At 33.3% G+C, this 27,596-nt stretch overlaps 1 protein-coding gene across 1 annotated transcript; it reads left to right on the forward strand.

Moving 5' to 3' along the window:
- Window positions 1–2,481: 2,481 nt before the first annotated feature.
- Window positions 2,482–3,715, forward strand: LOC131626288 (uncharacterized). The gene has a single exon (XM_058897121.1). It carries the CDS (start codon window positions 2,715–2,717, stop codon window positions 3,453–3,455), a length of 741 nt encoding a protein of 246 aa, XP_058753104.1. The 5' UTR covers window positions 2,482–2,714; the 3' UTR covers window positions 3,456–3,715.
- Window positions 3,716–27,596: the final 23,881 nt, after the last annotated feature.

Here is a 27,596-nt window from a genome sequence, read left to right on the forward strand (position 1 = left end):
TAGTAGGGCTTTCATCTTCAAGTGCCACATACCGAAATCGTTCAGTCCGGTGAACTTTTCAATTTCATACTTTGTTGAAGGCATTTTCTCCACGCTCACCGCACCAATTTGTAGTGAAAAACGATGTCAAGAACAAAGTATAATAGCAAATTAGGGAAGACAAGAAGAACAACAAGGATTGGTTATAACTGCTATTCTTTCCTTTCTCTTTAAAACAAGATTACAAGTTATAAGAATAACAAATAACACTCTCACCCTAAATTAGGATTTGCAGTATGCAATGATGAGAGACTAGTATGCTATTTATAATAAAACCTAACATACTAAACTAATGGGCTTTTTTCACAAATACTCATTACAAGCCAACTTAGGGTACAAGTTAACTTAAACAATTGAACATAACAAACAGATCCAATTCGAAATACTATCAACCCTAACATTTCATTTGCCCACATACTAGAACACACTTCGACTACAGTATGTAGGTCTTCGACACAAACTCTGTCAAACCAGAAGCTACCCTTCGACACACTAGAGTTCGATTGAATTCTCACACAAACAATGAAATGTGATCTATCTTCCGCTCCGCTCCACTCTGCTCCGTCATGTTCCGCTCCACTCCGTTCCATTATGTTCCTTCAATTCAAACATAGCCAAGAGTAACCTCTAATGCTCAATGTCTTTGATCCCATTTATAAGAGAAAATTTAGTTTTTAGATTCATTGAATATCAGATACATTGATTATTCAATAAATCTAAAAAGTTAACTTCCTCGTATAAATAAAATCGAAAGGAGTATAATTTTATGAAAAAAAGCATTAATCAATTAAAAAAATACTTTTATTAATTATCAATATATTAGTAAATTATTTCAAAATTGTTCATGGTCATCCAAATTCAAATTCAGTTCTATATCTAATTTCTCTATCTTGTTACTAACTTACTCCTAGAATCTAGTAGTATAGTTGTACACGTAAAAGTCTCCAAGCATGCAGTTGCTTAAATCCTGCTTCACAATCATTTTTTTGCCACTTCAAATTAAAAAAAAAAAAAACACGGGCACATCCAATAATTGCGCAGGTCAAAAATGCCAAGGTGGAATATATATATTCTTACGTGTCATCTAATAAGGAAATTATTGGCCAAGCTTTACACAAAGCGAACGTCCGAGTGTGCCCGCCTTCGTAATCCATGCACTTCCTCGTGCAATTCTCGTGTTCCTTTCTTTAAGTCACACCCACCACGTCTCCAATCACCTACACGCCTACACCCATCCTCTAATACACCTCCACTTCAATCTTATCTACACCGTTCATTTTAATCACTTCAATTTTTTATTTATTATTATCGACACACAAAATAAAAAAGAGAAAGAAGTGGATTGTTAGGATTTGCACACCAAGACTAAACAAAAATATCATTAATAATTAATTTCTTCTATTCCAAGTTAACCGAATAATATGTTAAGAAATTGCAATTTTATTTGCTCTTTTAGTTGGAAGGTTTATTAAAAAAATTCTCCAACACGCAATATTTAAAATAAATATGCAGTCTCTTTAACAATTTTTTTAATATTCTATTTCTATTATTATCATGACTCAACACTAATATTTAAATAAATTAGTTTTAAGTATGATAAATAAAATTATTGTAATATTTTAAATAATTATATAAATATACAATTAGTATAATAATAATAAAACAATAAATTTAATTATCAATTCAAAATTTAATCTACTTATTCATGTACAGTATGAAATTTAATTCAATTATTAATAAATTTATTTAAAATATTTAAAACAAGACGTACATTCATATAATTAAAATAAAATTCAAACATTACATAAAGAAGCAAAATAAAAAAAATAGAGCATTTTTGTAATAATAAAATGAAGAAGAAAAAAAATGAGAAGATGGAGACAGTCTTTTAAAAAATATATAACTAATGTAATGATGAGTTACACATGAAAAAAAAAAACTAATAATTTAAAAATATACATATCATTGTAATGATAAATATGTAATTTAGCTTTTTTTTTCTTGAAGGTAAAAAAACAAATAATTATACAGTACGTTTTGTGCTTAACGTCTCGCGTGTGAAGCTCGTGGAGAAACAAAAAGCCACGTTCCCGCGGGACAAAGCCTCGTGCCAAACGGACGCAAATTCCATTCTAACCCTAAACCAACGTAATCCCAAGCACTCCCGTATTAAAAATCTTTCCACCTCAGCAATTCATAACAAAACTATCAATAAATCAACGGTCTAGATCTCATCATATCTCATCCCGATAAAAACTCAACCGCACAGAATAAAACCCGTATGAATATACTCTCCAAAAGCAAAGGTGGAAGCTTAAATGAAAGGTCGATGCCATCACAACAAGCAAGGAATTTTAAATTTTAAAAGAAAAATTCCACGTTGGAAATTTAGTCATTGTCCACGTCATCTTTGAAGCGTGATAAATAAAACGCATTGCTTTAATTTTTCTCAGCCATTACTTTTGAACGCGTCATCACTAAAACAACCATCTTTCTCAATTTCTCTCTTTATGTTATCTGTGTTCTACTTCTTCTCTTTCACATTCTTCTTCTTTTATCTTGATTAAAAAAATCGATTAATCAAATCGAAGCTTCACAAATTCACTTACCTTTTCCCGTTTTCTCATTCTCTTCTTCCTCTGAGTGTTGTTCTAGGTTTTCTCCGGCCATCCTCCATGGCGACGTCGTCTATACGCATTGCCTGTGGCGGAAACAACCGTTTCACCGCCGGGGTTGGTGGTGTTAATAAGAGGTGTGATATTTGTTCTGTCGCGATCGGTGATTGGAGTCGATCAACGGTGATGAAGGGGAGGATGAGGATGTCAACGGTGGCGACGGCGACGGCGAGCGGACATGAGAATGGAATGATAATGGAGCAACAGAGGAAGCGTGGAGGAGGGAAGAACGACGCTGTTCAGGCTCAGGAGAGGCTTGATCGGTGGATGAGGGAATCGGTGGTGGATATTGTGAAGAATTTAAGGGATGCACCGTTGCTTGTGCAGGTTTTTTCAAAGAGGAAGGGTGAAACAGTGACGATCGCGACGGAGACGGAGAAAACCGTTATGGTGGAGGATTGGGAGGCGGTGAAGGAGAGATGGGAGGCGGGAGAGAGTCCGATGCCGGAGGGAGTTATATTCGTGGAGGAGTTAGGTGAAGATGAGGCGGCGGAGGAAGACGGTGGAAGGGGATTACAAGAAAGAACGACGAAGGTGTGGGGGATAGTGGTTCAAGGGAAAGGTGTTGGATGTGGACCGGTTTGTTATTTGCTGAAAACGAGCCGGGTCGGAGCAGGACCCGGTTCGGGAATGGGTGTTTTCTCGACCCACTTTTGTTTGGTTAGAGTGAAGAGTTTTAGGGAAACTGCACAGTCTCAACTTAAGAATAGTTGGCTTTTACAGAGTCAATGGCTTCAATGATGCAGATTATGGATATTCAGTGTTGTACAGTTTTGTATGCAATTTTTTCTAATTGCTACAATTACCAATTGAGTACTGTGTATCAATGGTGTGGATCTGTATAGGGCTAAAGCCATTATCATTAGCAACTAATTCGGTTGATTAATCGATCAAACTCTGAAAAGGGCACTTGTTTCTTGGGGATTTTTACTTAATTGAATTATTTGCTGTAATTATTGATCATTAAGGGATCTCATTCAATACTCTTTCCGTTTGCTTTAGATTGTCTCACTTTAGTATTGAACATGTGATATTGTTCTTGTTTTCTATACTCGTTTCTAATAGAGACTTTTTATTTAATTGAATCATGTGTTAGTTATTTCATGATTAAGGGATCCAATTCATTACTCGATTATATATCACTTAAGAAAGGAATTATGAATTATTTTAAAAAATACTTTTGTTAAAATGAATACTCCTCGTTCTCTATGATACATTTTTTTTATCTATTAATTAGTTTATTTAATTTATATGTGGATCATTCATATACAATATATATACTATATACAGTAGGATTGTCTTTGATCAAAAAGGACGGCAGGTCTTATTATATAAGACTGGGGAAGTTGAAAAATTCAATATTGCAATTAGAACTTGTTTTACTCGTGCATCTTATTCCTGATGGAACAATCAATGGAAATATATGCAATTCTTAAAACACAGAGTTGATTATTCAGAAAGAGGATTTAGGGTTTTAGCTGTTTTGGAGAGAAGAGATAAAAACAAAAGTGATGAGAGTTTATTGGAGTTGTTTTATTGAATGAAGTAAATGCGATATATATATCACTTAGTACAAAACAATAGAGCTGCAATATTATCTATCATATACTAAACAATAGAGCTGCAATATTATCTATCATATACTAAGGTCAACTAATTTTAACTAACTGAATTACTAAAACCAATACACCTCCTTAATTCATTTAGTTAGATGCCTCAGCCATTCCCAGCTTCATCTTCAAATACTCAAAGCTGCTTGATTTCAAAGGCTTTGTAAGTAGATCTGCTATCTGTTCTTCTGTCTTGCAATGCTTCACTTCTAACTTGCCATTGTTTACTTGATCTCTTAAGAAATGGAACTTGGTCTCAATGTGTTTACTTCTACCATGTGCCACTGGATGCTTTGCCAGATCTATAGCTGATTTACTGTCAATTCTGAGCTCCATCCTTTCATTCTTTGTCAGTTTCAATTCCATCAATAGCATATTAATCCATTGAGTTTGACATGCTGCCATGGAGGCTGCAATGTATTCAGCCTCGCAGGAAGATCATGCAACCACTGGCTCCTTCTTGGAACTCCATGAAAAAGCTGCATTTCCAATCATAAACACATATGCTGCAGTGCTTTTCCTGTCATCCTTGTCACCACTCCAATCTGAATCTGAGTAGCCCACTAAGTCACCCTCTTGACCCTTACAGTATTGAATGCCATAGTTGTTTGTGCCCTTCACATATCTTAAAATTCTTTTAGCTGCAACCATATGTGAGGTGGTAGGTTTCACCATGTACCTGCTGATTAGACCTACACCATAAGTAATATCAGGTCTTGTATGGCACAGGTACCTCAAAGAGCCCACAATTTGCTTGAATAATGTTGAGTTCACTTCCTTTTCTTCATTTGCTAAGGACAGTTTTACTCCTGTGTCAACAAGTGTTGAGACAGGTTTGCTATTCAGCATGTTAAATTTCTTCAAAATGTCTTGTGCATATTTCCTTTGATGTATCACAACTCCTTGTGAATTCTTTTCAAACTCAATTCCTAGGAAATATGTGAGATTTCCTAAGTCAGACATCTCAAACATCTTCATCATACTCCTCTTGAAATCCTTCATTTCATCCTCATTACTTCCAGTCACCAGCATATCATCCACATATAGGCACACAATGAGCTTATTAGTGGTATTTCTGCAGTATATTCCATGTTCATTTACACATTTCACAAAACCTTGCTGAACAAGGAAGCCATCTATCTTTTTATTCCATGCCCTTGGGGCTTGCTTTAGGCCATACAAGGCTTTGTTAAGCTTGAATACACACTCTTCCTTTCCTTTTATCTCAAATCCTGGTGGCTGGTTCACATATACTTCTTCTTCTAACTCACCATTGAGAAAGGCAGATTTTACATCTAATTGGTACATAGACCAATTATTCTTGACTGCTATAGCAACAATCAATCTGATTGTCTCCATTCTTGCTACTGGAGCATACACTTCATAGTAATCCTGTCCATGCTTCTGCAGAAAGCCTCTTGCAACCAATCTGGCCTTATACTTTGCCACTTGACCATTTGGCTTCAGTTTTGTTTTGAATACCCACTTGACATCAATGCACTTCTTATCAGGGGGTAACTGAACTAACCTCCATGTTCCATTCTTCTCTATGGAGTCCAGCTCTTCAATCATTGCTTCCTTCCAATGTTTTTGTTTAAGAGCCTCTTCAAAAGACACTGGTTCAGTTTCAGCCATCATTGCTAGTTGCACTATGTCACCTTCATATGTGACTGCTTGATCAGGAAACCTTTCATACTCTCTCAACCTGGCTGGTGGTTGAGTATTTCTTCTTGGCCTGTTAGTAACTTCTGTATCTTCAACAATTTCTAATTGTTCCTCTGCTTCAACTTCCTCTGCCTCTGAACTTGATAGGTAGAAGTGATTGTCAAGGTTATTTGAGGCCTTGTTCTTCCAGTTCCAGCATTTTGATTCATCAAACTTTACATCTTTGCTGAACATTATTTTTCTACTAGTTGGATCATATAATTTGTAGGCCCCAGTTGAATGATAACCAACCATGATCATCACTTGAGATTTATCATCCAATTTTCTTCTTAGTTGATCAGGTATATGCTTGAAACATACTGAGCCAAAAATCTTCAGATGTTGAACACTTGGTTTTGCTCCACACCATGCTTCTTCTGGTAACTTGTCCTGCAGCTTCTTTGTAGGACTTCTATTTATGAGATATGCTGCAGTAGCAGCTGCTTCACCCCACAAGTAATGAGGTATCTGTTTTTGCTTCAACATGCTCCTTATCATATTTACCAAGGTTCTGTTCTTCCTCTCTGAGATCCCATTGTGTTGAGGTGTGTAGGGTGCTGTAACTTCATGATTTATACCATTTGCTGAGCAGAAATCATTAAACTCAGTGGAAGTATACTCACCTCCTCCATCTGTTCTTAATCTGCTAATTACCTCACCACTCTCATTCTGAACAAGCAGTCTAAATTTTTTAAACACTTCAAACACTTCACTCTTCTTAGCTAGTAAGTAAATCCATAATTTTCTAGTAAATTCATCTATGAATGTTACAAAATAGCTATTTCCTCCTATTGATTTCACTTCAAAAGGCCCACAGACATCAGAATGGATTACCTCAAGTTTCCTGGTTGCATTGTATGGTACTTCTGCATTGTAAGAGCTCCTGGCTTGCTTTCCTGTACAACACATATCACATACTTCATTAGGCAGCTTTATCTTTGGTAACCCTAGCACCATTTTCTTCTCCTGAAGCATATTCAAATTCCTGAAATTGATATGCCCATATCTTTGATGCCACAACCAGTTTTCACTCTTTGTTTCTGATAGCAAGCACTGATCTGTAATCACCCTGATGTTGATTTTGAAAGTTCTTTGCTTTGACAGTGGAGCTTTCAAAATTAATCTGCCTTTGCTATCAAACACCTTCATAGCTTGTGCTTCCATCTTCATAGTATACCCCTTTTGTAGTAGTTGTCCAATACTGATGAGGTTACTCTTCATACTTCGTACATACAGTACATCTGTGATGCATGCTTTCTTACCATCTTTCCTATGAATTAACACTTTCCCAATGCCAGCTGCACAAACTATGCTATTGTCTGCAAATCTAATCTTTCTATTGACTGAATCATCTAATTCAGATAGCCAAGATTTCTTGCCTGTCATATGATTTGAACACCCTGTGTCCAAATACCATTCATCACAACTTTCTTCTTCCTCCTTGACTGTTGCCATCAAGAGTATTTCTTCAGAATCTGAATCTTCATTCTGAGCAAACTTGGCTTCATCTCTGCTTCTTGGAACTTTCTTAGATCTACAATCAGCTGCATAATGTCCCCACTTCTGACAATTATAGCACTGAATGTCTTTCAAATTCTTCTTCTTCTGATCATACTTTGCATCTTCTTTCTTAGTTCTACCTTGACTCTTGCTAGAGCCTTCACCACTCTTGTTGGAGTAATCAATCCAGGGTTTCTTCCCCTTCTTGAATCTTCCTTTTTTTCCTTCATACTGGGCCTGCAAAGCTTGATCAGAGGATACACTTTTGCCTCTTTCTTTAACCCTATCTGTCAGTCTTAATTCATGTGCTTCAAGACTTGCTTGCAGTTCTTCTATCTTCATAGAATCCAGGTCCTTGGATTCCTCCAAAGCAACTACAATGTGATCAAACTTTGGTGTCAAAGTTCTGAGAACTTTCTCAACCTTCATCACATCAGTGAGAACTTCGCCATTCCTTGTCATCTGATTTGTGAGATTGATCACCTTATCAAAGTATTGACTTATGGTTTCTTCTTCCTCCATCGTCAGCACTTCATACTGTCTTCTTAATGCTTGAAGTCTCACCTTCTTCAATTTACCATCCCCAGAATACAATTTCTCCAATGCATCCCATGTCGCTTTCGCGCTTTCATAATGCATAATCTTCTCAAAGATCTCATTATTTACACTCTGATGAATCAAGAACATTGCTTTCCCATCTTTCTTCTTCAAATCTTTGTGTGTTGTTCGTTGTGCATCAGTTGCATCGGCCGCTAGTACTGGTACTCTTTCATTCACGACTTCAAGGACATCTTGAATCCTGAAGATCACCTTCATCTTCACGATCCATTGATCAAAGTTCTTGCCTTCAAACACCGGTAGATGCGCAGGGATGTTGTTGTGAGTTGCCATTCTTCACGAATTCTCAAACAACAGTTATTGAACCGGGCTCTGCTATACCAATTTGATGGAACAATCAATGGAAATATATGCAATTCTTAGAACACAGAGTTGATTATTCAGAAAGAGGATTTAGGGTTTTAGCTGTTTTGGAGAGAAGAGATAAAAACAAAAGTGATGAGAGTTTATTGGAGTTGTTTTATTGAATGAAGTTAATGTGATATATATATCACTTAGTACAAAACAATAGAGCTGCAATATTATCTATCATATACTAAGGTCAACTAATTTTAACTAACTGAATTACTAAAACCAATAATTCCTATCTCCCGTTGAATGACAATGTGTTTCTTAATTGAAAGAGGGAAGTCAATTTGATCTTTGAATTTTCTTTCTTTCTCATAAAAGAAACAAAGAAACACTTATAGCATGGACTTTCCTTCAACTTAGTATTTTGGATCTCTCATGTTTGAGAAATTAAACAATCACCCTACACTTATACATGACACTCCATGTTTTACATTTATGTTTTTTTCTCTTTTTTTAGTAATTTTTTTTTTTGAAAAATAAAATCAATAAAATAACTATCCAACATAATATACAAGATTAAATATATTAGGAGTTTCTATAAATATGCGACATTTTTATGCATGTAGTTTTTTAATCTATGCTATTTTCTAAAATTTTAAAAATTCTTTAATTACTTTTTAATTTATACGGAAAATTAAATATGAATTTTTTTTAAATTTCAAAAATAATAATAAATAATAATAAAAGTAATAAAAATTTCGACGTAGAAATAAGTTTTGAGTTCCTTTTTTTCCAAAAATTTTTTTGAAACGTTTTAAACATGTCTGCAAAATAATCATCTAAAAATATCTATAAAAGAATCATTTAAAAATACACATTGATTTTAAAAATGTTCGTATGTGTTTATTAATACAATGAATAAAATTAATTTAATAATATAATTTAAAGTGAAAACCCATTTTGGTCCCTCATAGAAATTATAAATCTCAAATTACTCCCTCACAAAAAAAGACCCGATTTAATCTCTTACAAAATTTAATAGGGTCATATTAGTCTATTTGTTAGTATTTTTCTCAAAACGATTTTTTTCCTACTCTTAAAGCCAAAAAAATTTTTTTTTTTTAAATTGAACCCAAGACCTTTAAGACAGATCGTATGCTTTTACCACTAGGTCAATGAACATTAGTAAAAGACAATTCTCATGATTTGTAGATATATTAAACCTATGACCTTTTAACTTACATTTTTATCTACAAAGTCAATAATAGATTTATATATAATGATTTGTCGTGTTTAACAAGTAACTTGTCATTTTAAAAACAAAAACATCGTTAGTTTTATAAAAATTATATATTCTAAATTATTAGGTCAATTATTCATCATTAAAAATTTTAAGTGAAACCTTTTCTGCATAACTTTCATATCATATTCTAGAAAAAAATTTGAGCAATCTAACTTATATTCATTTGAATTGATCAATGGAAGAGAAGATCATTCTCTGTATAGAGTTTGATACAAATGCAACAACTTCGTACAAATCTATTATTCAAAATTTTTTTTTGTTCACTAAGTGTAAGTGATTATTGTATTCAAGTGAAAATGATGTGCTTTCTCTTGTGTGTGTTGCAAAATTAAAAGGTGGTATGCCTTTGTGATTGTGTTAGATATAGTTAAGAAAGTTAAGTAGATCGACTCTAACGTATCAAACACAATGAAATCTCTCACAGGATATGAGGATAATAGAGTACCCTTGTTTGGAAATGGGAACCAGGATATATATTGGTGTTCTTTATTTTTTTAGATTTATTTTCAGTGCTTTAACATTCATAACAGTTGCGAAAAAATAAGAATAATATTGATAACATTCATTATCGAGAAAAATTCACTAATACCTATTAATCTAATTAATTCACCCTCTTCGTATAATACTTTTCATATTTACATTAAAGTGATTATCATTTAATTTGAAGTGACTTGAGTTTGTGACCACACGGTTACATGATTTATATTCTTTATTTTAAATTCATAATTGTTTAATATTACTATAAATCTTGAGAATTATTTATCAATAATGTACAAGGCTTACTAGTAAAGGTGTAGGATGTGACCTAAAGCTCATATGTTCAATTCTTTATGGGAACCAAGTTTATCTTTTTTGGTATTTTCAAATATGAATTGTTTTTAAATAAAATTAAAAATAAATCTAACTTGTGGCCCAGTCATGGTTTAAAAGTAGAAAAAGAATCGGTTTGAAAAAAATATTAACAGAGGAACTAATATGACCCGGTTAAATTTTGTAAGGGATTAAATGGAGTCTTTTTTTGCGGAGGATTAATTTGGGTTCTGCAGTTTTTCTGAGGGACCAAAATGAATCTTCACTTTATAGCTTAATAAGATAATAGATCATCAATTTATTAATGGATTAAATAAGTTTTTGGTCCCTATAATTATTCTAGATTTTGTTTTTAGTCCCTCCAAAATTTTCCTTCAAGAAATCGTCCCTTCAAAAAATTTCGTCTAAATAATTGATCCCTGACGTCAAATGTCACTAACAGGTGCATATGTGGCAACACAGGTGGATTAAAAAAATTTTACATTAATTTTCCATGAATTACAGCTTGTACACTAGTCCAATTTAAAGTGGAACCCTTTTTCATTTGCCCTAATTTCATTCCATTTGTTCATCTTCTTCCTCTTTCTTTCTGAAAATTGTGAAAATCATTTCCGCTAATTTATTTTCTCATTTAGTTGTCTTCTTCCTCCTTCTTCTGGATAACATATGTGTCATACCCCAAAATTTGCCCGTCATATTCCAAGATGTTTTTACTCACCTGACTTGCAATTGCTCAAGACAGTGCAAGCTCACTCTTCTCCTAAGCACAAGATCCAAAATTAGGGTTTCTGATTTAATCAAGGAATTTGAACTTCTGATACCTCAAGTGGATTCCATGGTCTCTCATATGATTCAAAGTATCCTCATGCCAAGTTTCAAGCCGTGATTCAAAAGATTGCTCACTCAATGGCCCAAACGACTAATAATCGACTAGTTGACCTAAAAGTCAAACTATGGTCAAATCACAGTCAAAGTTCCTGATTTTTTGGTCAACATCAATATTTTGAAGTTACATTCATCATTTGATCAAGTTTTGAGCGTGATTTATCAAGGAGAGCTCAGAAATCATCAAAGGTCCAAGTTGCTAATTTAGGGTTTTAAGGAGAAAGTCAACCCAACTTTGACTGATCATATCTCTCTCATACTTTCTTAGAAATTCCCCAACCAAAGCTTATTCTCAAGGAAATTTGATTCTATACAACTTTGATGTTGGGTCCAAAGTCAAGAAATGCACCATTTGAGAGATATGAGCCAATACATTACAGGTCATTCTAGGAGCTCGCAAAAAGCAGTTTTGTCTCAGAAGCCATATCATCAAGATAAAATCTCCAAATGAAAAATATATTCCAAAGTAGATTGTAGATGACATCTTGGACTTTCCAAAAAGTCCTAGAACATTCTCATACAATAAAAATTGAGAGAGTTACGACTTGTTGAAGTTGGACAATTTTCAAGAGATGCATGAAAGTCAATGTGAACAAATTAGCATTCCTTGACTTATGGGCCTATGTTTTGGACTTGGAACGTGATCACAAGCTTGCATATGGCCCATATTTCCATTCCTCAATTTTTATTATTTTTAATCCATTTATTTTTTTTATTCATTAAAATTCAAATTAAATCTAATAAAATAATGGGAAATAATAAAGGAGTGATTGAGATCATTTTTTAACTAAATATGGGGTATGAAAACTGATTTAAATCAAAGAGATTTCATGGGAATAATATTAAGCCAAATTTAGAAAGATTCCATACAAAATTCAATCAAAAATATCTCACACATATAATCTTCACAAGCCTAAAGATTTGAGAGATTGGTAACCCTAAATTGGTCCATTATATATACTCAGTATTCTCAGCATGAAGGGGACGAGTGGGAGAGGTTAAAGATTAGGGTTTGAAGTCCCAAAGTGCCAAGCAAAGTTGCACCATCGAAACCTTGTTTGCAGCCACTCTCACACAATTTCAATGACGGATTCTGGTTCCTGGGATCTCTACGGGTAAATATTGGCTCATAGCCATGGTCGTACGCGTCTGAATCATACATATCATGCACTCCGGTTGCATGACATTCAAGGATTTCGTATTACTATGCTTATTGTGATTTTATGTGAACTAACCACACTAATGAGTTTTTGAGATGTATTAAAGCAGGATTGGTCGATCGCATGATGTTTAGAGTGACTGAATCAAGTGACGCCATGGCTAGGGCATGAAAGTTTCTCATCTTCGTTTTCATATTTTAAGGACGTTTCAGGTCGAACTAATGCTTCCATCGTGTTCGCAGCCATGGAATTACTGGATCTGGGCGTTTTGTTTTCTCTGTAGCGATCATTTTGCAGGTTGAAGTATAAGGGTCCCCGTAGAAGACAACCGGCAACACTGTTCCGGTGACTTCGTTCTTCACTCCTAGTCAACCATGCACGTGGGTCCCTTCGCGGTCGTTCTTATTGGACAGTCAAAGTCTCAATCATCTTTCTCTCACGCTCATTGGATGACACCAGAATCTCAGGGCCCACTTTGACTTATATGTTTGGAACTGTATAATTAACTGAATAAATATGCAGCGTGCTTGGCAAGGGGGGAGTTTTGTGATTCTCGAAACCTGGGTTCGATTCAGGGCCGAGACATTTATTTTGGCAATTGTCCTCTTTCTGATCCAGCGTGCAAGACCAAAAAACGCCCATCATGCACCTTCATGCTAAGGTCCTCTTTCGAAATATTTTTTAGTCAAAAATAATATACAGGAAAAAATTATTCAAAAAATCTATTATTGATCTAAATATTTTTATATACGAAAATTTAATATTGATCCAAATATTTTTGTAAATGATACCTAAATAAAAATAATATTTGTATACGGAAAAAATCTATTACTTACGAAAATTGGTATTTATGATCTAAATATTTTTTATTTAAAAATGATATACAGGAAAAAAATCTACTATTGATCTAAATATTTTTATATACGAAATTTAGTAATGATCCAAATATTAAATATTTTTATTTACGAAAAATGTTATTTATGATCCAAATATTTTTATCTAAAAATGGAATAGGCCAAAAAATCTATTATTTTCTAAATACTTTTATATACGAAAATTTGATATTGATCCAAATATTTTTGTAAACGACACATAAACAAAAATAATATTTGTATATGGAAAAAAATCTATTATTTACGAAAAATGGTATTTATGATCCAAATATTTTTATTCCATAATGGTAAACTGGAAAATAATTTACTATTGACCTAAATATTTTTATATACGAAATTTACTATTGATTCAAATATTTTTGTAAATGATACCTAAACAAAAATGAGGCCTGTATACGGGAAAAAAATCTATTATTGATCTAAATATTTTTATATACGAGAAATGATATTTATGATCAAATATTTTTGATCCAAAAATTGTATAAGGAAAAAAATATATTATTGATCTAAATATTTTAATATACGAAAATTTAATATTGATTCAAATAATTTTGTAAATGATACCTAAACAAAAATAATATTTGTATATGAAAATAAATCTATTATTTACGAAAAATGGTATTTATGACCCAAATATTTTTTATTCAAAAATGGTAAACGGAAAAAAATTTATTATTGATCTAAATATTTTTATATACGAAATTTACTATTGATCCAAATATTTTTGTAAATGATACATAAACAAAAATGAAGTTTGAATATGGACAAAAAAAATCTATTATTGATCTAAATATTTTTATATACGAGAAATGGTATTTATGATTAAATATTTTTAATCCAAAAATGGTATACGGGAGAAAATCTATTATTGATCTAAATATTTTTATATAAGAAATAATCAATTAATTATCTAACTTTTTTCTTTTTTTTAACATTTTTATTTAAAATAAATTATGTATCCAAATTCGTCTAACTGAACAATATTGAATATTAACGGAAACCTGAAGTTACTGATTAAAATATCTTTTATTAACAAGAACATGAAGTTACTTATCACAATATTGAATACTAACGGGAACATGAAGTTACTTATCATAATATTGAATATTAACGGGAACATGAAGTTACTGATCACAATATTGAATATTAATGGGAACCTGAAGTTACTGATTAAAATATTTTTTATTAACAGGGACATGAAGTTACAGATCACAATATTGAATATTAACGGAAACTTGAAGTTACTGATTAAAATATTGAATATTAACGGGAACATGAAGTTACTGATCACAGTATTGAATATTAACGGGAACCTAAAGTTGCTGATTAAAATATTGAATATTAAGGGAACATGAAGTTACTGATCAAAATAGTGAATATTAACGGGAACATGAAGTTACTGATCAGAATATTAAATATTAACGGGAACCAAAAGTTACTGATTCAAATATTGAATATTAACGGGAACATGAAGTTACTGATCACAATATTGAATATTAACGGGAACATGAAGTTATTGATCACAATATTGAATATTAACGTGAACTTGAAGTTACTGATTAAAATATTTAATATTAATATGAACACAAAGTTATTGATCAAAATATTGAATATTAACGGAAACATGAAGTTACTGATCAAAATATTTTGAAATTAACGGGAACGAAGTTACTGAGCAAAATATTAAATATTAACGGGAACATGAAGTTACTGATCAAAATATTGATTATTAACGGGAACGTAAAGTTACAAAAGACTATTTAGACACAATTTAATTTTGGTGATTTCAATTTTGTTCCGTATTTTTTTAGACACAATTTAATGTTAATTGTTTTTATTTTTTTCCACAAAATGTTAATTACTTTTAATTTATTTTTTTCTATTAAAAAATATAAATCTGAAACAAATGCGCGTCCCGTACCAGAACCCGTGCGTTCGCACGGGTTTGTTACTAGTTAACTGAATAAATATGCAGCGTGCTTGGCAAGGGGGGAGTTTTGTGATTCTCGAAACCTGGGTTCGATTCAGGGCCGAGACATTTATTTTGGCAATTGTCCTCTTTCTGATCCAGCGTGCAAGACCAAAAAACGCCCATCATGCACCTTCATGCTAAGGTCGTCAGATTCACGATGTCTCCAATCTAACGCCCAAGAAGCACTGCTCCACCATGGACACTCAGAGACTGGATGCACAGGAACCCAGCGCCTCATCCCAGGTTTTGTTTTCATTGTCTTATTTTCTTCTCCAGATTTCTTTTTATTTTTATTTATGTATTACTTCTTTTTTTATTTTTAACCAAATTGACCATTTAAGCAATTAGAATTAGGATTAGGTTTTCTCACTTAATTTTTTTGTTATAATTAATTTATTTTTATTTAGGTTAGTAATTAATTTAGTTACCATTAAAATCATAAAAAAAAATATAAAAAAAAATATTAGGTTAATTTGTTTTGGTTAGATTTAGGTTTAGTTTACTATAATCACAAAAACACAAAAATAATTAAAATTAAAATTAGGTTAACTTAGTCGTAACATTAATTTAGTCGATTAATTAGGATCTTTGACGTTTTAAGTTTTTAGGGTTTACTACATTCTTTTTTACTTATATCCCCATTGACCCTTAATCCTATTTTTGGGCGAACTTAACATCAATTAATTTTAGGTTTAGGCTTTATTTTTAGGTTTATAATTTTATCCTTGATTTTATTTTTAGGTTTATTATTATTTTTTTAACTATATTTATAATTTTAGGTTTTTTTTTTACCTTTAATTTTTGCCTTGCCTTGCTGATTTATTAATGTGATTCTATTAACTGTGGTTAACTTGTTCCCCCATTTGGGGCTTGCCTTTTTATTGGTTTGCCTAAATTATTACCATTTTAATTTTTGATCTGATATTCTTTGCAATATTATTGTATTCCTTCTATATTTTACCTCTATTTCCTGCAGGTGTTTATTGTAATAATATTAGATTTATATTTTCTGCCCACAAGTGTTTATTGTAATAGCGTAGGACTTTTATTTTTCTGCCTTTAATTTCTGCATTTTTAAACTGCGTGGTTAGTAATCTTAGGGAGTGCAAGGCTTGAATTGAATTAGCATCACTAATTACAAGATAAAGTAATTGAATTTGACCACGTGATTGTGCCACACACACACTTTAGGGTAACCTCTCTTGTTGCCTATTGCCTTATTACTGTTGCTTGTTGCCTTAATTTGTGAAAATAGTCAAGTCCCTCGATTCCGAGGATATCTAAAGCAAAGGTTGCCTAAATCATTTAAATCATCATATGAGATCTAGTCCCTCGAAGTTGCCTCGGTAAAACATGATGATTGTCCCAATTGTTAAGGTATCCTCGCATGATGCCTAAAAAGATTAATGACTATTCTTTCCTTCCCTAAAGACTACCTACCTCTACATGGTAGGGACAGTTTTATGACGAACGATAACTCCGATGACCCTTTACATCCAGTAAAAGGACTTCCTACCCTCCTATGATATGGATAGCCCTGAAAAGCTAAAAGAACATTTTTTATAACTTAAGGGTAATTGCTTTTTAATTGCTTGCTCTTCTTCAAATTCAAATTCAAAACTCTTTTCCCACTATTTTTTCAAATCAAATTCAAAAAGACTACGCTTATTTACAAGCTAAAGTTCTTCTTCAAAGTTTTTACTATTCACACGCGACACTTCAAATATTTTTGAAAACAAGGTGAGCTAAGCAATTAAGAGCCCATGGATAACCATGGATACAAAGGGTGCTTTAAATCTTCCCTTTGTATAATTTACCCCCCGAACTCAAAATATTTTTAAAAGGTATTTTTCTGTTCTTTTAGCCTTTCTATTAAATTGGATAAAATAAAAGTCGGTGGCGACTCTTGCTTACCGCGACATTTCTTTAAAGTCAGTTCACCGTATTACAATATGTCACCTGCTTCGATAAAATCTCGAGTTGGAAAGTTTTGTGAGTGTCAGGTTCGTATGGTGTCATATCACTGCAAGAATGAACCAAATAAAGGTAGGTTGTTTAGGAGATGTCCTTATTGGAGGACTGCAAATACGTGTAATGTTCATCTAGGATGAAGATTTTGTAGAAAAATCTGTAACTGAAGATGCAGGTATGATGAACACGGAGTGGAAAGCCATGGCATTTGTGGGATATATGAAGTCCTTGTATGAAGATTCAAGGAAGAAGAACAAGAACTTGAAGACCAAGTTGAAAACTGAGAAATTTCATGGAAGATTAAAGAAGTTTTGTCTTGGCTTCTCCTTTATGATCAATTTGTATTTTTTATGAAATGTAGTTATTGAACTAGGTGTGATGTATTTGATTTTACAATGTAGTTTTTTTAACTTAATTAATGTTGCAATGTAGTTGTTGAACTTGATTTTCAATGAAGTGAAGTTGTTGAACTATGTGTAATGTACTTGACTAATTTACTTGATTAATGTTATGTGATGTGGTTTTTACAATTTAGTTTGTTATGATTAAGTTGATATAGTTTGTTAAATTTGGTATAAAAAGCTTGTAACCTGATTGTAATTGGCAAGATGATAAGGTTTGAAATACTTAAGTTTGATAAGGTTCAAAATACAACACACTTAATGTTGAGCGGTATTACATAAGTTTCAAAATACAAAATGTTTAACTCTAATACATAAGGTTCATAGTACATAACAAAACACTTGGTTCATAATGCATAACGTTCAACCAAAACACATAATGTTCATAAGTTCCAAAATAAAGCACTTCTAGGTCTTCATTGAGTCGTGTTTCTTTAGATGTCATCTCACTTCTTATTTTCCCCAGTGTTGAGGCGGTAAAGGACAAGCAACAAAATATTTGGAAATATTATTCTGGAAATTTATCGCCTCCACAAGAATTAGTGGTACTGAATTTCCGTTCGACAAGTCTCGCGTTTATGAGTTTGGTTTTTGAATGTGTTTAAAGTAAATCAGGAACTAAACATATAAATAAGAAAGAATACATTCTTTGGAACAGAAAACTTATCAAGCATGAATTTACACTATTCAAAACAAGCTTAAACTTATCGATCAGTCGCACTCAACCTACAATACTCGTCAAAATCATCAAGTATCTCTCACATCAGCGTTCATCTCTGAACCACCACGAGACGTATCACAACCGAGGTTATCTCTAATGCAAAGTTGCAAGAACATTCGTACTCTCGCGTCGGCGATCTCTCACGCGCAACTCGAATATGGAAGCATTAAGCTCTGATACCCATAGTGATCATTAGATTTAAATCTATCTCTAAAATCCAAAAAATAATAGATATCAATCTCTAATCAAGATTTGTGAGGTATATGTCTATACCAACACAAATTCAAATATAAATGCAAAAAGATCAAGGAAGACATCAATAATGATTTGTAATACAAGTTTTATACAACGCCATGAGCGATAAATATACATATGTTCAGAGTAAATATACATACAAACCCAACAAATGGAAAATACATAGAGAAGAAGAGAAATGAACCAGAAATATCTCGGTTTGTCAACACCGATCAATGAGAAATCCACTCTGGATCATCCATATACAAGCTCCAATATTGTTTATAAGTCCCAATCTACCAAAAAATGATGTTGATGGTGTTGGGACTCAAAAATACCTAACCCATAACCTAAAAATGTGATTTTTACCATTTTTAACGAGTCTGGAGATTGCAATCTCGCTTAGCGACACAGAGATCTCGCTTAGCGCACGCTGCTGTCATAAAAAAATAAGATTTTGTTTTCGCCATAACTTGAGAACCGTAACTCTGATTTACACTTGGTTTGAAGCGTTGGAAAGCTTATTCAATGCTTTAACTAAAAATGACTAAATGAAAACCAAGTTGATGGTTTTTATCATCCTTATTTTGAGCCTTATTCTTTGCTAAATTGCTAAACATTACAATCTTGAAGCTTAGCCTTTGGCCTTTATTAATCAATGTTCCAACCATGCATGAATACCTACAAAAAGACATAAAAACTATCAAATGGTACATAAATGAATCAAATACATAAATTATACACAATATATACAAATCTAACCAAAACGTGTGAATTCATGCACAAGTTGAGGAAAAAAAAGACGATAAGTGCCGGAAAAATATATACACAAATAACTACAATTTGGCACTTATCACCCAGAACTGCCAACATTTTCATCTTCTTCGGGAATTACAAGTGGATCTTTTGGATCCCTCCCAGGTCCCACTTTTGGCTTTGTCTTCAAAGTGTTAGGTCTGCCACTCTTTCTTGTTGGAGATGTAAGAACCTTAGACTTCTTGGTGATATCATTTTTCACTTGTTATGACAGAAGAGAATTATCAATGTACAGATTACCAAATACGTTGCCTTTTCTGTAGCCATAATGAGATCTCTGTATAGTGTACCACCTCTAAACTCCTTCTTGAAGTTAGCATAAAAATGTCTCAGGAAAAACATGTGTTCAAACTCAGGATATTCTTCCTCAAATACATTCACCAGTTCCTATACACAATTGAACCAATGAACACTACATCAGAACTAACATTAAATATGGTTGAAAATGAACAATAAATCAAGAAGTAATCATACCTTCTGCTGATCAGACATGAAACTCCGCCAATTGTCACAACTAATGTCATCAAGAAGTAACCTAACAAACCAACTCCAAGAGTCCCTAGTTTCATTCTCTATAACCCCAAAGGAAAGTGGAAGATACTGGTCATTGACATCCCTACTAACAACAATTAACAAGATTCCACCATGTTTTTTAGATGACATTCATCTAACCCTATGAATGGTCTGCATCAAACCTGGAATGCTTTCTTAGTACCATTAAAGCACATGTAGTACCTTTCAAATATGGATGGTGTGCTAGAAATGTTCAATTTAAATGTGTTTCCTTTTGACGCCCTCCTCAATTCAGCTCCATATGACCAAAGCATACTGTATTGCTTGGTTGAGTCTCCTTCAATAATATTTCTAGCTGGCTGCCTTGCTTTAAAATCCCCACACCCAGCGATTTCTGTTGCAAACCTAAGTCTTACATCAACTACAACTTCATTCAATTTCATACCTGAATTGTTCTTTAATTTGTCAACAATAACTCTAGAGACCCATTCAGCATAAACATTCTTGTTGAAGATCTTTCTTCCATATTTGTGCTTCTGATAGAGTTTGGATCCTAAAAGATGTTGTTCTCAACACCCTACTGCATAGGACTGTGTAGTCACATTGTTGTTTATCCTTACAAATAACCCCACACCTTTTCCTATCATTTTTGGCAAACCTCATCTCCATACCATTCAACACGTTGTTTTCAAGTACACCTTTCTTAAATTGCTTCAGAGATGCAAATTTCATTCCCACCTTGAATAAGAATTATTTTCAAAGTTTTTAATCTTCATTAAATCTTATCATTGATGGCCTCTCATCAGCACTATCATCCTCATCCCTATTGTCAAGCTCACCAGTCAAGTAATCGTCATCAATTACATGTTCACTTTCCATCTCAGCAATATTTAAACCTTTATGAATCCCTTAACATGTGCCATCACCATTATTCCCTTAACCTGTGTCAACACCATCATCCACTTGACTAGTTCTAGCACCCTTATGCACATGACTTATACCAGCACCATTATCCACTCCATTCTTTAGTCCTTCACCTATGACTTCATCAAAATTGTGTATTCTCTCATCTTCATTATCTTCAAAGTGTATACCATTCAAAGATTCTTCAAATGATTCACTATCCTCAACACTAACATGGCCTTTTTCTTTCTATATTAACCTCTTCATATAAGTCTTCTCACCACCTGATAATCTTACCTCTGTATATATCTCAACATCATACTTAGTCTCCTCGGCACATGGAGCTAACTTTGTTGCATCATCATCATTAACAAAGGGTTTAAGATCATTTTCAAGACATTCCTTTTAAGCCTTCAACCACTTCTTAACATCTTCGATTTTAAACGAAGAATCCATCCCCTTAATTAAGTCACAGGCTTCAAAGTATGACCAATAACCACAGTCTTGCCCACTTATAGCATAAATGTACCCCTTCATATGTTAACCCTACATCCTTTACAAAAGAGCCTTTGGTATATGAAACAGCCTTAAATAATCTCATATCCTACACATTTCAAGAAAAAACAAGGGTACATCAAACATTACCATCAAAGTCAAAACAAAAACCATAGATTTCTTCACTCAATAAAACAAGACAAGAAAAATCGTTTTCACTATCAATACTGAAAAGGAATAAACATTAGCAAGTGGGGCTTACCTTTTCTTTCTTGGGACCACCACATGCAACTCAAGCTCCGTCAATATTAGGACCACAACAACACAGCTTCACGATGAGTGTTTTGGAGAGAGGGGACACAAGGACCACACGAACGTGAATTAGGGATTTTGAAACACTAAGGCTATGTTTGGGAGTTTGGAGGGAAGGGGAAGGTTTCCGAAAATGAATTTTTAAAAAATATAGAAAAATATTTGATATTTTTTGAAAAAATGATTTTGTATAGAATGATAAAAGAGTGTATTACTATATTTTTAATATTTCGAATACTATAACAACATAAAAGATATTTTAAAAAATTATGTAAGCCCTCCAAAATCCTCATTCAATATAAATTTTGAGTTCTCCTATATTAAAGGTTTTTGGTGTTATGAATAAAAGCAAATTCTCTAAAACCCTCCCAACCAAAATCATTCAATTCTTTCCATTCAATCCTTCTATTTTTTTGAATCTCTCCCCTCCCTTTCCATCCAAACTCTCAAACATAACGTAAGGGCTTTTTATCAAGATTAGAAATGCCACATAAGTTAATGAAATCCAACTCAGAAAAAAAAATCAAAGATTTAATTCACCTATGTTGTCACATAAACAACCGTTAATGGCATTTGACATTAGAGATCAATTATTCAGATAAAAAATTTTAATGAGACAATTTCTTAAAAGAAAATTTTGGAAAAACTAAAAACAAAATTTAAAATATTTAAAAGAAAAAATATATATTTAACCTTTTATTAATTAAGAGCATTCATTTATGCAATTTTGCATTTATCAGCAAATGTTACTGCTAATTTATCAAATATTTAAAGTAATTTGTCAACTATCCTTCATCAAAATATTTTCTCAAATAAAACTTACATAGAACCGTGTAATTTCAGATAAAAAAAATGTTTGAAATTTAATATTTTTTGTGGGGGCGGGTCCAGGAAAGAATCCTCAAAAATATGAGTTAAAGGATATGAACCAACTATGTCAAACCCAAGTTTACATAGTTATCCAATGAAAATGTATCTTTCTAACTAGATGGTGCTTCTCCCATCCCATCCCCATGGCCCCATCTCACATATTGCATCCATCTCTTGAAAGGAATTGCCACCACTTTATTTATGCTTATAAATGGATTTCTAATAAATTGTTTAAACAAATTTTAAATGTGTTGTAAGTGTGGGTGGAATCTTGCTTTCCTTAGGTCACATGTGCACTATGGATATAGGGAGTTTGCATCCGAGAAAAAACAAAGACACACAAAAAAAAAAAAAAACGAATTATAAATTTTGTCTAACAATGGACAAAATTCCCCTCTTATTTTTATAAGGGTGGTGTTCACTTTACCTTGCAGTGATCACACACCTTATTAGTAATCCAAATATCATTTGTATCATTCGGATTTGAAAATTTAAACGTGTTTATTATACGTCAAAGTACTCCATAAACACTCTCATTTTTGTAAATAAAAAAAAAATCTGGATTTTAATTTATTAATCTTATACATTGTTTGTTTTTTCTTACAGTGAGGTGAGTCTGAATTTTAAAATTCGGACAAATTGTTGGACAATTTTTTCACACAAATAATAAGTTAAAAGAAAATTATTTTTTTTAATAAATTTTATAGTATAAGTCATTTATAAATTAATTTTATAATAAACTATATATATTTTTCATTTAATAATAAGATCAAATATTCAAACAAAAATATTAGTAAACCATACACCGGTGTTCATAAAATACAACGAACTATATTACAAAATTTCAAAATGTTAATATCAAAATACAAAATAAAAGAATACTAGTGTGTATATATGACGCCCATGTTCCTCATTTGCCTTCTGTTCTGAAACACATCTCATGTCTCTGTTAAAAAGGACTCTAGAGTGACTCTCTCAAGAGTTTCTTCCTAAAACCCGCTCCTAGCTATGATATCTCTTCTGATAGCCACAATACTTTGATATATCGGCAACACATCCCCAACATGGCCCATCCTTGCCTGCTTCTCTTCTAGGATCTTTCAATGAGCTAGCCTCAAGGAATCTTCTTCTATATCTGGTCTCAAGTAAGGATGTGACACTATAAAATCATTGGATGTAACATATACCATACTCCATGGACGAGGAGTTAGGACATGACAAACATCGTCTGGAATGAGATGCTCACAGTACTCCGCAAATATCCCATCAACATATATGTAGAGGACAGTGGCACGAGCAGCAAGTGCGGGGTCTTTAGGTATACCTTGCAAATAGCCGAGTTGTCGCAGACTCGCTCAGGTAGGCGCAGATACATAACTCGAGACCCATAGTTTAGTCATTCATAGTACAAAGCTACCACCTCCAATGGTCGTGTCTCACAGTTCTCACCGTACGACGTAAAATAGATATCATCAAGCACTATGTTTTCAACAGAATTTTGGGATAGCTTGGTCGCCGAATTCCCCTTGAGTTGGATAATGAAGTAGGAATGTGGTAATTCCTCATAATAGTCTTCAACATATTTCTAATCAGAGAGATGTGGAAAATATTTGTGGATTCATGCTTGAAAATGGTTCAGATGAAATATTAGTAAGAGTGTAACATAAGTATAAAGTAACTAATATTAGTAAGTGATCTGGAGGGTGATCAGAACCAGAATGTGGACCAGAGACGTTTGCACGGTGTTGGTGAGGAGGAGGAGAGGGTGTACCTGCAAGGCACTCTGGTGAGCTAGTAAGTAGGAGCATATATACGTTTTAGTGTTTCAAGGATTTGAAATTGAGTTACTTGACCCTCTCAAACGAGAGGGTTTTTATATTGTCCCTCATCGCTTTGCCATTGGTCCACATTTTGGGTTGGATCGTGGATCTAGGCCCAAAACACAAGATTCTAGGAGTGTGTTTAGGAATCCTAGAAGGCTGCACGAAATTAGCGTTGGTCGGAAAGAGAAATATTTCTCGTATACAGAGATGTCCAGCGAATAGGGATCGTCTGTCCTCGGCTGAGGAGCGGAGTGACTTCCTTGTTGTAGGTGCAGGGGCAAGCCAGGTCGAGTGTAGCAATGATGTGTTGTCCTCGGACATATGGAGGCATGTCCTCAACGGGGGGAGGAGGGATGGTGTTCCCATTGTTCTTAGGTGATTGGGCCAAGGATATTGGGTCGTTTTGGGCACAAAAGTATATTGGGCCACGCCTAGCCGTCGGGCCAGTCCAGAATAGTAAGAATGCAAAAATTACCATAAATAAATAATTGTCCGTTGTCATTTGTCCCATCTTCCATAAACTAGCTTAAGGTATCTTAGAGAAGAGGTAAACCAAAAACTACTTGCCTTATAGTTGTGCTCATTAATCCTTTCCAAGTCAATGAAGTATTTAATGTAGACAACATCGACATAGGTCACATTTTTGTCCATAAATATGCATGTTTTGTCCAAAACCATGAAGCATGACCTCAATGCACATGTTATATGATATGCATCACGTGTATCATCACCCAAGGCATCCACAACTGTAGTCAGGTGGTCTTCATACAACTTCACAAGGAATGAAAATCTAGCATGACATCATCTAGTGTTATTTATCTCATATTGAGATTTACCCAAGTCATCTCCTAAATATGTCATCTTCATTTCCAATGCATCAACTCTACTGATTCTAGAGTAATTTAATAATGTTCTTGTGATCGTAAGATGTAGGAGGCATGAGACATCATCAATCAAGTGTGACGGTCATCTCACCAATCGAAATATGAAATGAAGAGGTATATGTGTGTCATTGCTCCACAAATACAAATAATAAACCATGGTTAATATAACCATATCAAGTCTTACATAAATTCTTTAGCCCAAATAGCTGCAAGACACCCTGAAGCCATGGTTCATCGGGTTGATGTAAATTTGCAACCTTCATATCATGATTAATACATTTCAACGTATCATGGTACCGCAAAAAATAAATACATCGCTGGCATAAAGTTTATTTATCAGAACACTCGTGTTTAAAAGAGAAATTAAAGATTTATGTTATCTCTTCATCCCACACTTGCCTAGCACCATAGTTTGCATACAGAGGTAGAAGTGAAAGGTCTGAGGGGCCTCATGAAAAACTTTTTGAGACGACATCATCAAATACAACAAGAACTATGGAGGAAGCATGGGCTTCATGATGAGTCAGAGACACATGAATTCGGGAAGACGATGTCAAACCCAGATAAACTCGAGAAGACGATGCTTCAGCATCAAATGAAGTTTCTCCAACAACGGATCGCGAGGGACTAGCTTTCTCCCTGCAAACGGAAGCATGTTGAGTCACTCTATCTTGTCGCATTCTTTATTGATTGTCAGACATTTTCCTATAATCGGACAAGAAAGAGCATGTCATAATCAAATAAAGCATTTACAAACCGAACCCAAAAACAAAAAACAAGTAATTTTGGATTTTTTAAAATCCGAACTAGGTTCGAATTTTAAAATCCCGACTGGACGAAACCAAAATAGATGAAACGAAAATAAAGCATGCGAACTCTAAGCAACAAAGATTCAAAATTTCAAATTAAATAAGTTTAAGGGCAAAATAAAAATGACAATATCTATTGCATTTAACCTAATGCATCACTCCTATAATGTATTTAGGTCATGCATGCATCTCAAATAAATAAACAAGAAAATAAAAAACTTATCAAATGTGAGAGATGGATGATCTTGAACTAAATTTAATAGAGTAGAACTTAAGAGATATGCTAAACTTGAATGCAATAGATTAGAAGTTGTAAGAAAACTTTAAAACTTTGGAACAAAACTATGTTCACAAACTTTGTTTTGTTAACTTTGCTGAAAAGAAAAAGATAAGGGAAATAGAAATGATTGAACACGAATACTTAAATAGAAGTGTCTGGATTCCAATCTTCATTTAGAATATTGAAATCCGATTTTTTTCATTTAGAATATTGAAATCCGATTTTTTTCATTTAGAATATTGAAATCCGTTTTTTTTAAATGTGTTTGTGGGATTTGAGATTGGATATATGTGTCATGTGTTGGGACTAGTCTGAAATTTAATCTCTATAACTTACTATTCTGAATTCTAAAATTCAATTTTTTTAACACTTGTTTTGACGTATTTTAAAGAGAACTTGTGTATTTAGTACGGCTGAATGTTAAAATCAAGATTCTAGAAGAATTTTTAGACTTTCGTTTGGAGTGTGTAAATAAGGCATGAGGTTTAATGAACAATTCCAAAAATAATTAAGTGAAGTGTGACAAATTTAACTTCAATATCTACAATAAAATACCCATGCACATTATAGTTATCGACTAAATAGCTTAACATAATATTTTTTTAACAATTTTAATTAATTTTAAAACATAATCTAATGCGGTAAATGATGAGTTTTAATTGGTTGTTTGTGTAATTGAGTTTTACAGTAAAGTGAAATGCGGTTTAACCCACCACCCTGGACCCTCATCTTGTGCCCATTAATACTGAAGGATGTGTTCAATCAATAGGGTTGATAGGGATATATGTGTAAAGGAGGAGATTTTCCAACATCTATTCAGTTGGAAATGTGCGATTCATCCTCATTAATAATTTTGTTGAACTGGATCACATCTTATTGTTTTAGTTCTGATGCAGATGAAATTTTGACTAGTTTGAGAGATGACAAGATAGATTCAGCTCATGAACTTCCAAAGTAGGTCGCTTCTGTATTTATCTTCCCCTTGGTTAGAACATTTTTGACAAAGTCTCCTGAAAAGTCTGTCTTGATTCTCAACATGGAGAAAACCATTTTTTACTATAATAAACCTTTTACCAAATCAGACCCGTCCATTTTCCAAGCAAC

The sequence above is a fragment of the Vicia villosa genome, unplaced genomic scaffold, assembly GCF_029867415.1.
Source record: "Vicia villosa cultivar HV-30 ecotype Madison, WI unplaced genomic scaffold, Vvil1.0 ctg.000282F_1_1, whole genome shotgun sequence".
In the NCBI taxonomy this organism is placed as follows: Eukaryota; Viridiplantae; Streptophyta; class Magnoliopsida; order Fabales; family Fabaceae; genus Vicia; species Vicia villosa.